The sequence below is a fragment of the Macroventuria anomochaeta genome, assembly GCF_010093625.1.
Source record: "Macroventuria anomochaeta strain CBS 525.71 unplaced genomic scaffold BU25scaffold_4, whole genome shotgun sequence".
In the NCBI taxonomy this organism is placed as follows: Eukaryota; Fungi; Ascomycota; class Dothideomycetes; order Pleosporales; family Didymellaceae; genus Macroventuria; species Macroventuria anomochaeta.
The window spans coordinates 647,763-659,323 of record NW_022985365.1 but is presented as its reverse complement, the minus strand read 5'-3'; the positions used below and the strand labels follow the sequence as shown (position 1 = coordinate 659,323).

The 11,561-nt window shown below is 53.0% G+C and overlaps 4 protein-coding genes across 4 annotated transcripts; 1 reads left to right on the top strand and 3 right to left on the bottom strand.

Moving 5' to 3' along the window:
• Positions 1-8: 8 nt before the first annotated feature.
• Positions 9-1,908, bottom strand: BU25DRAFT_407232 (uncharacterized protein). Its single transcript, XM_033705483.1, has one exon. The coding sequence runs from the start codon at positions 1,745-1,747 to the stop codon at positions 119-121; it is 1,629 nt and encodes a 542-aa protein (XP_033565771.1). The 5' UTR covers positions 1,748-1,908; the 3' UTR covers positions 9-118.
• Positions 1,909-2,263: 355 nt separating this feature from the next.
• BU25DRAFT_407230 (uncharacterized protein) lies at positions 2,264-2,952 on the top strand. Its single transcript, XM_033705482.1, has one exon. It carries the CDS (start codon positions 2,368-2,370, stop codon positions 2,764-2,766), a length of 399 nt encoding a protein of 132 aa, XP_033565770.1. The 5' UTR covers positions 2,264-2,367; the 3' UTR covers positions 2,767-2,952.
• A 1,532-nt stretch (positions 2,953-4,484) lies between these two features.
• Positions 4,485-6,520, bottom strand: BU25DRAFT_488159 (uncharacterized protein; the record flags this gene model as incomplete). The annotated part of the gene is made up of 1 exon (XM_033711326.1): positions 4,485-6,520. The coding sequence occupies exon 1, from the start codon at positions 6,498-6,500 to the stop codon at positions 4,485-4,487; it is 2,016 nt and encodes a 671-aa protein (XP_033565769.1). The 5' UTR covers positions 6,501-6,520.
• Positions 6,521-6,711: 191 nt separating this feature from the next.
• On the bottom strand, positions 6,712-11,533 carry BU25DRAFT_407228 (CNH-domain-containing protein). Its single transcript, XM_033705481.1, has 3 exons — positions 8,273-11,533; positions 7,369-8,225; positions 6,712-7,317 (listed from the first exon to the last, which is right to left on the bottom strand). The coding sequence occupies exons 1-3, from the start codon at positions 11,121-11,123 to the stop codon at positions 7,195-7,197; spliced, it is 3,831 nt and encodes a 1,276-aa protein (XP_033565768.1). The 5' UTR covers positions 11,124-11,533; the 3' UTR covers positions 6,712-7,194.
• Positions 11,534-11,561: the final 28 nt, after the last annotated feature.

Here is an 11,561-nt window from a genome sequence, read left to right as displayed (position 1 = left end):
TCTGCCGAACTGCCAAATGCATCCTCAGGATTCAAAAGGCCCTCAAAACATGTAAAGGTATACCCTTGACAACCAAAGTTCTTGGCTTACAAAGTTAGACAGGTCAAACTCAGAACGGTCAAGTCAACTTCCCCGGCGCCAGCAAGCACACATCATGCGCTTCAGGACTTTTCACATACCAGCCTTCATTGACTAAAGTCGCCTCTTTGTCTCTCCAATCGTCAATCTTCTCTGCAGACTTGAAATCGAGATCCGCGAGTTTGGAGGTGATTTCGCCGTCATAGACAGGTACAACCACGAACAGGGAGCAGTCTCGTAAAGTCATGGCCAGACGAAGGTCGTACACAAAGTTGAAGTCGTCGCGAGGGCGTGCGTAGCGCTGCAGTATACCCTCCGAATCCAGGGTTGCCTGAAGCTTCTTGAGGTGGAGTAGCAGCGTTCGGCCATCACCAGTGGTGAAGTAGGCGACTACACGGTCGACGAGCGCTTCAAGGGCTACCTCATGGGGTAAGTACGCGTTAGCATCGTCTTTGAGTTGCAGCGACAAGGCGTTCGTAGCCCATTGTCGTATGTGAATCATGTCATTGTTCGCGGCTGAATCCTCATTGCTCAATCGTAACGGGCAAATGTAGTCGTTCGGTATGCCTTTTCCTCGTGAGAACTGAAGGGCGCATGTCCGGCAGCGAATTGCTTCGGGCGGTGCGGCTGGCGACTGTGCTAGCCATTTTGGCTTGATCTCAAAGGTGATGTTTTGCCCCGGACTTGTAGACATGTTGGGTAGTAGGATGCCAAATTGTGCTGTGCTGCTCAGCGGTCGAATAGCCGGGACCAGTTCCTTGAGTGCAAACATCCCTTCGTCGAACAGCACCACGGGAAGGTGCGCCATAAGATGCTTGCCCAGGTCAATCTCCTCGAGAGTTTGGCTGGTTGAAGTCGATGTCTTGGGCGAAACGAACAATGGTCGCACATCTGCCATGAAGCCATCGACGATCACTTCGGATCTGAGACTTTTAGGCAGGCCTTTGCTGACCCGAAGCACCATGTCGACGACCATTTGAGATGGTATCACCGTTGCGGTTCTTCCAGAGTCTCTGACTGCGACAAACAAGAAGCCAACTGTCTTATCAACACCTTGAGCTGCCTGGATACTGAACACCGCATTTGCTGCCCCTTCGTTCAGACTTCGGAAGTAGACGAAGAATTGATATAAGTTCTCGTCTTCTCTGCGTATACAGCACAGAGCGCTTGGCACGTCGAGCGACTGAAAGCTCTCTATTTCATTCTGTGTAAGCTCCACTGGAACCTGGCTCCGATTATCAGGATTTGACTGAATGTGTGGCAACAACGAATGTGACGGCTGACGTCCACGGTGGGTGAGTCTAGTCAGATGAGGCTTGTAAGACACTCCACCAGCCGGATGCAATTCGAATTGGTGATGGGCAAGAAGGTGGGCGTTTGATAATCGAGTGTGCAGGACGTCCAGATCAGAGAGCTGAGGAGCTGGCTGCTGCCGAGTTGATGTTGCATATTCGACTGAATGATTCTGGAAAGAAGGAGGGCTTTCAGCTTGATAATCGAGGTGAGCATTGCTAGCTGCTGCTTCGGCGTCTGCAGAGTGCGGACCAGACTGTAGCCCGGACGATGGTGATTCGTGCATATTGATGTCCGGTTTTGAGGATGCTCGCTCACGCTTGCGTGGCCATAACAATGTGCGGAACTTGTCGAAGGTCGGCGACGAAAGTGGCATAGTTGGCGATGATGAGGTTGTTATATATCGTCCCAGGCATGAGTATTGCTCTGACTACAGCTGACAATAGTGGAGGTAATCGCGATGTCCTCAGAAGGGCAACAACGACGGTCGTAGAGTGAAGCTTCCAAATATGCGATACAAAGTCCAGGATCCAAACGCCCTGTTTCTCCCAAAGCTTGTATTATTGGGCTCAAAGCTTGGTTTTTCAATAACTCTTCCTGTTCGTATCCGATGTTGTGCGCTGACCTGATTGCAACGATGACGTCTGTCAGCCATACGCGAAGATGAGATCTCTACAGCACCTTCGCGCGCACTGCTGGCTATAACAGAAGTGAAAGGTAGATATAGGGAGTCGTTCGTCCATGTTGTGATCTGTGCCGTTTCCGGGCTGATTTTCGTCCCGTCGTGAGTTCCATGGTTCGTTCTTCCGGTCGTGGTGGGTCACGCAAGCGCTAGCAGCCAATCAACGCGTCGAAGCTTCCATCTTTCACCGACGCGACTGCTCGTCTGCATCACGCATCACGCATCACGCATCACTTTGTTGTCCGAGCAAATTTCTGTGCTTGTGTCATACTCTGACTTCTCACTTCAATTCGCGCGAACAGCCAGTCTCCAAAATGCCTGTGCCGTCGCCCCTACCAACCTACCTTTACAAGATCCTCCCCTCTGCCCCACCATCACCCCTCCCAGACCGCCTACCGCTCTCAGACCTCGACCGCAAAGATGGCTTCATACATCTGTCTACGTCCGAGCAAGTACCTGGCACTGCAGACAGGTTCTTCGGGGACTTCACAGAGCTGTGGCTGCTGAAGATCGAGTACAGCGTGCTTGAAGCGGGCACAGATGGAGACAGCAACGTCAATGCGGACAACAAGGCGAGGATTCAGTGGGACGAAGTAGGACATGGTGCTTTCGCCCACTTCTATGGAGGTGACCTGGGAAAGGGCAACGTGCAGGAGGCTGTGAAAGTTGAGAAGAAGGGTTCTTGGGCGGAGAGCTTGCGCCTCGAATGGTGAGAACAGCAACAGCTGGAATTCCGCTGGAACGCCGCTGGAACGCATCAGGTTTCGAAGTGTCAGGCCGTGCATGCTTATTCGGTTCGTTTCAATACGAGCCACGCTGTGCTGATCAACATGGCTGCAGCATGCCGGAGGCTTTCTGTGCCTCGTGCAGAGCTTCCTATACAATACGAATTGTTACCACGCATCGTGTTTTAACTCTGGAGCTCTGACTCTTAAGCCGGACGATCTATTCGCACAACAAGAACGCCACCCCAGTCCGCTTGTAATAGGTGAAGAGGTAAAGGCGCGGGGTATCTACTCGGCCTCTCCAACATCGTCCCGCCCAGTTATGCAACAGACCAGCAACACCTATCTGCACACAACCTCATTGACTAAGCTGTCGTGCGTGCCTAATCCGTCTGGCGTGAAGCTCTCCCGTCTCAATTGGCATCCAGCAGCAGCAACAGCAGCAGCAGCGACTAAGAGCCTGTGCACAATTGATTTCCAGGCTCCAAGTTGAGTCTGCATTCATTGTGGACTGCTTCCCGAATGGCTGGCTCCGACTTGAGGTTGGGCGAGTATCGACTGCCGGTTGACAAGGGCTTCTTTCTGACCTTTGTCGTTTTGATGAATGGCCATTGCGATGCAGAGAGCGACAACGATATGACAAGACCGGCACAAGGAGCCTTGATGTTGCGTCAGCTCGCGTCTACTCCCGGGACGTACAATCGCGCTGGAGTCCTACGCCTTGAGAGTTCTGCGTGACAAGTATTCGACGAGAACGAGCCTCTAGAAGAGCAGGATATCATTATTCTGAGGCTTTCGTAGGTATACTGTTGTAACGCACGAGCAAGATAAAGCCGCGTGTATCTTGGATATTACTCTCGCCCCTAACTTCTGTTCCATTCTTGACAGTGAGTCATATTAAACAAATCCACAGGCATTTTGCGTATGGAGTACGGAGGGACATGAGTCAAACCCTGACTGAAGCCTTTACAGTTCCTGGACTAGACACTCACAACGAGTCATACTCGTGCTGCTCTCCGCCTCTGATCATCAGTCAGTCCCATCTCTATCAATCAAAAGTAGTTTATGCAGATGTCCGCTTGTACGCTGGGCCAAAGGGATGAAAACATCTCCGCAATACTAATATCTCATTTCCACTGTGGCCTCAACTTCAACAGGCTGCTGCGATTGAGCGTTGACACCTGCGCGTGCGACTAGTTACGCGGTCTCTGACACCATCCCCTCTGACAGCTTCTCTCGGTGTAGCAGAAAAAGCCGGCTACAAGCCCGAACCCGTCAAAACCAAGGGAATCAGTCAGTGGCAACTTGCAGGCTCTTTATAACTTTGTGAAGCTTCAGAAGACTACAACGCTTTTTAGAAATACTGTAATACGGATTTGTTCTCCTCAAAGGCCTTCAGAGCTCGGTTGTCGAGGCTCGTCGCTAGGATGTTGTAGCCGGCTTTTTCTGCTACCCAAGAGGCTACGCCCCACAAGTCTTTCTGTGTGAAACTCACAGTCACCCAGTGTTTTGCGACTTGATGGTAATCGAATCCGTCAACGACATGTGCGCATGCGGGTTAAGTTGAAGTGGATGGCTCATATCATTACTCATAACAATGCTATACTTCCGAATTCTGCTATGCAAAACCATAGCACCCTTGAACGCCACTAAATGTACCGCAACACCAGGCTATGCAACCAGGAACGCCAGAATAATGCAGTTAATCAACCACTGACATCACCAATCCTCAACCACTTCTCCTCCACCGCTAGAATAACCAACTCCTTCACACTCCCCAAACTCCCCTCCTGTCCCAACGCCACAGGACAAAGCAACACACTAACCTTCTGCAACAGCTTATGCAACTTCACCGCCTTCTTCTTCACCCTCAGCGCAGCACCAGGAACACTTGCATCATCCCCGAGCTCGACATTGGCCATGATATCGTGAGTGGTCAGGTGCTCCGGCTCGTACCCCTTGAGATGATTAAGCAGCTTGTGCAGGAGGAAGTGTGTCCACACGAGATTCGTCTTGGAGTGGAACTGCCTCCATACGTTCGTATCCTTCTCCGCAGCCAGCAATGACTTTTGCGGCGTCTCAGGGACCTCGCCGAAGCGGATATGGGTGTTTTTCCGCGGTGAGCGGCGGGGCGTAGCAGGTGTACTTGGTTCTGGGGAAGGTTCGCATTGAAGCGGGTTGTTGTAGAGGGCTACGCCGCGCATATAGCGGTATATTTCGTATTGGTATTCTTCTGATGCGTCACCTTCAAAGAGAGCAGAGTCTTTGTTGAGGTCGAGATAGGCGACTTCATGCCCCGGCAAGAGAGATTTTGATGGTGATGTGGTGCTGAGCGCTGAAGGAGAGGAGGTGGGTGTCCGTTGGTGTGCGACGATGTCCGCGCGGGAAAGTGTGTAGTCGATGACTGTCGTTTCAAGGCCTGTGAATCTGAACCGGCGCCGCAACGGATCCTTGATGACAGGTTGCATAACGTTGCTCTTGGAACGCGAGGAGCGTACGCAGATGTTGCCCATGTGCAGATCGCGGTGTTCAAATTGACACGTTTCTTCAGCTTTCGCAACACTCATGCAGACACCCCAGAAGACGTCCCAAACTTCCCATATTGTCCCGAGACCTTCCGACTCCATGAGTTTCTCGCAGTCCATGCCAGCGTCTTGCATCTCTACGACAGCCCAAAGCTGAGTGTCCTCGTAGCTGGTCTTCTTGCTGGGATCAGGGAAGTAGCTTTTCTTGCCGCGTGGTCGCGCTTTGTTCCATGCCTTCCATGCATTATTGAAGGACGATGAAGGTCGTCCTTGTAGTACGGTAAGATCGCGGAAGTTTGTGAAGCCAGGAATGTAGTTGAGGTTCTGCAAAAGCTTGACCTCTGACAGAACGTCAGCGACATGGGACTTGTAATAGTTCTTCTCTTCTCTTTCTTCCAGCTCCTTCTTCATCTGTCCATCCAAATCTCTGATTGCGCGCTCCGTTGTCTGACAGGGCAGTGGTGCTGCTGGAGGAGCCTTCAGTGCGACAACCTTAAGGACAGACTCTTCTTTGAGGCCAGTCGTAGCTGATATAGCCGACAGGCGGTAAACTTCAGAGAAAGACGCCTCTGCAATCTTCGTAATCTCGAAGAGTGGTTCCAGCTCTGATGACCATTGTTCAAATGTTGTGATCCTCCCTCCGTCGCTGTATGGCAGTAGCGGCGAGACGTACTGCGTATAGATGTCGTCGCGTTCCGCTGTCGGTTCTGGAGTGGGTAGTTGTGTCTTCTTCTTCGATGTGGTAGGCTTCGACCTCTTCTTCTGTGGTTTCGCGATCGGCGTCCGTGGGGGTGTGCTCGGTGCTGATGTGGGCTCTAGTGGTCGCACGATTTCTTTCATCTCTGCCTTCTGTATTGTCTTGGTGTTTTCGCTACTTTTCTTCGAGACCGTGTTTGCATCGCGATCTTCGAGTACCTTCCTTGACCTGCTTTTGGTCTTCTTTCCAACGACCTCATCGTGTGTTGTACGCTCATTGCCTATCACCAGCCCGTCCAACTGTGCTTCCAGCGCTGCCAACTCATCTTGTATTCTTTGTTCGGTCGTCTTTGCTGGCCGTCTTGTTTCATCGTCTACATTGTTCGCGTTGTTCTTTGTCTTCGTGAATATGGCGTCTTTCTCAGGCGATAGAAACTTCGCGTAGCTCGCAGAGATAGGTCGTGCGGTAGCCTTTTTACCGTAAACTATCTTTGGAGGCATGGCGACGGTGTGAGCGAACGTCTTGAAATCTGCTGAAGCTGAGCAGTGGTTCGTGGCTTGCACCAGGGTCTGTTTGTGGAATGCCGTTTCAGGGATCCTAAGCGAAGTTGGCCTAGCAACCACCACCACGAACTTAGATAGGAACGCATGACGTCGTTACAGAATATTGCGCTTTGCGTGGAAGTCGATTCATCTTTCCATCGATGACATGATTTCAACAACAATCAATAAGGGTTCCATTATCATGACCGCTAATCTGACATGGTATCTCGTCGAACATGCCTCAATCGTGCCCCTGACTCGGGCCTATAATCTCCCTGATTTACACCAGCCCACGCTCATCTATGCGTACTATACAAAAGCGAAAGAAGTAGATAGATTGAAAACGTGAGCTTCCATCGTGCCAATAAATCGTTGCGGCGCCCCACCTTCAGCCCACGGGCGCTGATCTTGTCGCATCGCGTGCATCAGACGCATCTCGTCTTCCATGGCTGGCCTGAGCAAAGCGCCGAACAACGTCCGCGTTCCAGTACTGTCCACCAGGAAGAGTACTTGACGGTCGACGATAGTGTATCGAAGCGGATGTGGATCCTGATTTGGACGCGGGACGATAACCACACCGAGTGCGACTCATGATGCGAAACAGATATAGCGCCTGGCCAAGCGATTGTGCCTGCTGCGGTGACGGCGACTTCTAGCTCTTGTCGTACCGGTTGCTCTCGATAGACTGCTTGTGGCCAGGCCCATTAGCCGCTTGCCAGAAGTCCAGACTGGCGATGACATCGTTGCCCAATTCATCCTCGTATGCATACAGGATCTGTGTATCCGTTAGTATGACATCTTCACTAAGAAAAGCGCCTCTACGAACCTCTCGTGTGGACGAGTGCAGCCACCTGATGTTCTTCGCCGTAACGATGTGAACCAGGCCACCACTCTCCATGTGCCGTATCTCGATGAAGCTAGGCTCGAAAGCAAGTATGTATGGGTTGAAGATAGCGAACGATTGCGGATTGCCCTCCCACGTGATCTTCCAGTCTGGTCTTGCTCGCCATCCGTTGCGGTTGACGAAGAAGGAGTAGTCTGAGTAACAGAGCAGGAATTCGCCGCCCATACGTTCGATGTGAATTGGTCTGATGTTCTCCTTGCGAACAACGAAGTCGAGGGATGTGTCAGCCTGATCCAGCAATGATTGCGTCTCCAGAGTCTCGAGGCTGACGACCTCAAATCCACGAGCGCAACCAACACAAAGCTTCGAACGCAGAAAGTGTATCGACGACGATTCAGTAGGAATGTAGAACTCCTTGAACGGCTTGAGTTGGTCTTGTCCTTGTGCGAGCATTTTGGCAAAACCAGACTTCCTAGCCTTGTTGGTCATGTTCTCCTTCGGCTCGAACACCTTGATGGTCGTTGACAGCGCCGAGGTTTTAACTGACGCCACGAGTTGTTGGCCCATGCAGACACCAGACTTGAAGAAATTGGCGTGGCAAATCTTCTTGGGACGCTTTGCGGCGGCTTGGGCTTCGTCAGGATCCAGTGCTTCCGTAGAGTACGAGTACAAGGTCTTGTCGGCCAGTATGAGCAGGATCTGGTGCTGCTCGAGGACGTCAATCTGCGTGACACCCTTGGTATCCAGGACTCGCTTGGGCCGCATTGAAGCATCCTTCGGTTTGCGATCCACAACGTAGACACCAGCATCTGTACCCAGAGCCAGCTTGCGACCACCATCTGCAGATGGGTTAGTTGAAATACACTAGATACTAAGCGCGACTTACCAAGAGGCACAGCGCAAGTAACTCTGATGGCCGCAGAGAAAAAGCCCTCGTTGATGACAGACTTTGTGAAGATGTTGCTACGCTCTCTCAACGTTCGTTGCTGGGATTCGATGTGCTCCATCCATTTCTGTTGCGAGATTGGCGTACTGGCGTAGAGTGTCATCTCATAACCACCCTTCCCAAGATGCTTAAAAGTTATCGGATAGCCTTGCTGCTTGTTTGCATCAGCCCTTGGTGCAGCGGCTTGAATCGCCTTTGCACCAGCGCCCATCAAGGTCGTTCCTGAAGGCCTCTTCGCTATGCCAAGTCGAGGAATGATCTCGTCCATCTGGGTAATGATTAGAAGCTCAAGAGGTATGGGCTTCTTGTACACTTTTTGTTCGTCTCGCTTGTTCACTGTCTTAGTGCGGACAAGCAGAACAGCATGATCGAAGAGATAACATGTGATGTCGCCAGTTGTCTCGGTCGGTGTCTTCTTAAGTGTGCCCTTGAATACCAATTGACGGTTCTCATCGGTCAGCTTCAAATCAACATACTCTCCTGGACGGAACTTGAGGTCTTTGTTGAGCTGCATCAAATTGAAATGGTTCTCGGCCTTTCCGGACTCGATGTTGACCTTGGACAGGGTGTCTTTGATCATCTTGACAACCTTGGGTAGATCCTCCTTATCGGGATTGTCATCTGCGGTAGCCTTGAGAATACCTTCCAACAACAATGGATACCTAGCCAACCTTGTTGTCGGTTTCGTAAGGTATCCGTTCAGCTCGAGCTTCCTCGATTCCTTCATACGTTCGACCTCGTCCACAAACTTCGCAAAGGCGGCATTGGTGCGTTTCTCGTGCTCGAATTCGTACTTGCCGAACAGCTGGTTCGCACCATACTTGATGAACGGAATGAAGTGAGGAACGTACTCCAGGAAGATGTCTCCAACATTGCGGACAACAGGCTCTTTCTGTTGACGTCTGGTCAAAGATTCTGCCAGGCGGGAGTTGACCATGTAGACTTCCTGGCAGTTACTGAACACAGTGCGTACAAACTTCTCGCGGCGATGTTCTGGAATAGGTGAGGTTGCGGGGTTTCTGAGTGGCTTCATCCAGAAGTCGCGGAGATACTCCAGATCCTTGACGAAATCTCTTTCGGTGTACATCAACTCGGATATGACTTCCTGCCGCTTCTTTTCCTTGTCCGAAACGCTATCAGCGACATCCTTGGGCACCGTGTTGATCCAGAGCTTCTGCTCCTCGTCATTCGTGTCTTCGTGCAGACTAGCGTGAGACTCTTCGCGCTTAAGACCAGGTTGGATCCGCAAGTTGAGGCGAGCCTGTTGCTCGAGACGGCGAGGACAGGCGATCGAGTAGCAGAGTCGGTCCCGTGTGCAGGTTGGAGAATAGCATTCAGTGAGAAGCGTGAAGACACCATTGACTTCGGCTTGTTCCTCCATCATGGTCTCGCGGAACTGGTAGATCTCGTTCGTCGAATCGCGCAACCTGTGTGCGTACGTCACATCGTGGAAGAATTTCTGCGCATCCAAAGACCTTCCAAGGAGGAGTGCTAGGTTCCGATCCGTAGTCTTAATGATGAACGCGATAAGGTCGACAGCATCGGCTCCGGTAAACGCGCTCTGGTAGACAAGACCGTCCTTCTCTTTCTCTGATATCTGCACTCTGTCTTTGAACGTAGTTGCTACACGTGACAACAGCGCGGGGTAGACGAGAGGAGCTCGTCGTTGCCTCTCTCCTTGTGGCTGGGGAGCCATAGGCCCAACATGGGACTGGCCAGAAGCCCTGTTGCTGTTCGTGGTCTGCGTCGAGCTGGGACGGGTGACCGAAGAAGACATGGTCTCTGTACGCTCAGCTTGGGACGGTGCTATCGACGGTGCGATCGTGGAAGCCATAGACATGGTGCGCATCTGCGGTATGCTGCCCTGGCTTGCGTTCCGGGTCTTTGTCCCCGGACCCGTGTTTGTAGGTGGGGAAACTGCAGGAGACCTCTGGTCGCCGGGCGCCACTTCTTGTCCGCCTGATTCCCGTCTACGCCCAGGAATGACCCTTCCGCTCATCATAGTCTGCTGCGGTCCAAATTCGCTCTCGCCTCGGTACGAAGTCATGGACATTGTTCGCTCATCCGGACGTTCGGGAACTACACGACCCTGAGCAGTAGTTCTGGCCATGTGATTCATATATGGTTGCTGGCGGAAGGTGTTTGCTGGTGACTGGTAGCCCTGGCCAGGAGCATTGAATTGTGGTCGAGGGCCCGTTGCGAGAGACTGTGACCGATAGGGGTCATTGTTCAGCGCTGGCCCACCAGCACTCGGGAAGCGCGGAGGCATCGGCTTGTTGAAGGGAAGCTGGCCAGGAGGCGAGGGCCGCGAGTCGAAACGCTGAGGCTGTCCGTATGGCTGACGCTCTGGCCGTAGGGGCTGAGGCATATACTGCGGCTGCGGCTGGCGCTGCTGAGGAATTCCCTGGGAGAAGCGCGGGTCTGGAGGGTAACCGTTTGACGGCTGCATTGGGCGTTGGTAGTTCTGCGGCGGCTGATCATGGCTCTGTGGGCGTTGCGCGTCGTAGCTGGACTGGGCGCGCTGATCGTAGGGCGCTGGAGGGCGTCGATCATAGCCATTGACGGGCTGCCGCATGGGCGGCATACGCTGCATCATGTCGGACGTCTGGGAAGACATAGTCGCCGCCCTATCCGGCATCCTCATGTGCGACTGCGAGGTCATGGTCTGCGAGCGGCCGGCCATGGCAGGACTCGCACCGAAGATGTTCGCAAACGCGGCGTCTCTAGCACCTCCCGTGGGCTGGCCATACTGCGGCGGGCCTCCCCCCTGCTGGTTCCCGTAGTTGGCCATGTACGCTCTTCAGTCCGCAGTGTTCGCTATGTTGCGTGGCACATTCGCACTCGCCCGGCTTGCCAAGGAAGACTTTTTGGGTGAGGGTCGCTTGCGGGTGCCAAAGTGCGGAGCAACACGCGATGCGGGCGGATACGCGGGGAGCTGGTGTTCGCAGCGGCAGCTCGCAACGGACGCTGGTGTGTGTTCAGGCGATGCCTTGCGCGGGCAGGACCACGGCGCGGGGCGCTGGCGGTGAGGCGGCTGGTGCTGGTGCTGGTGCTGGTGGATGCGGGAGGATTCGTGCTGTGTCTCCCCAGCGAGGGGTCCGCGGAGGCCGTTCGGTTGACCACTATGCAGGAGCAGTGCGTATGCGAGCGAGTGCTATGAATGAGCGCCTGAGTGAGTAATATGGGGGTCGGGGTGCTGTTCGCAGCGTGGAGCGAAGCCAGTCGAGAC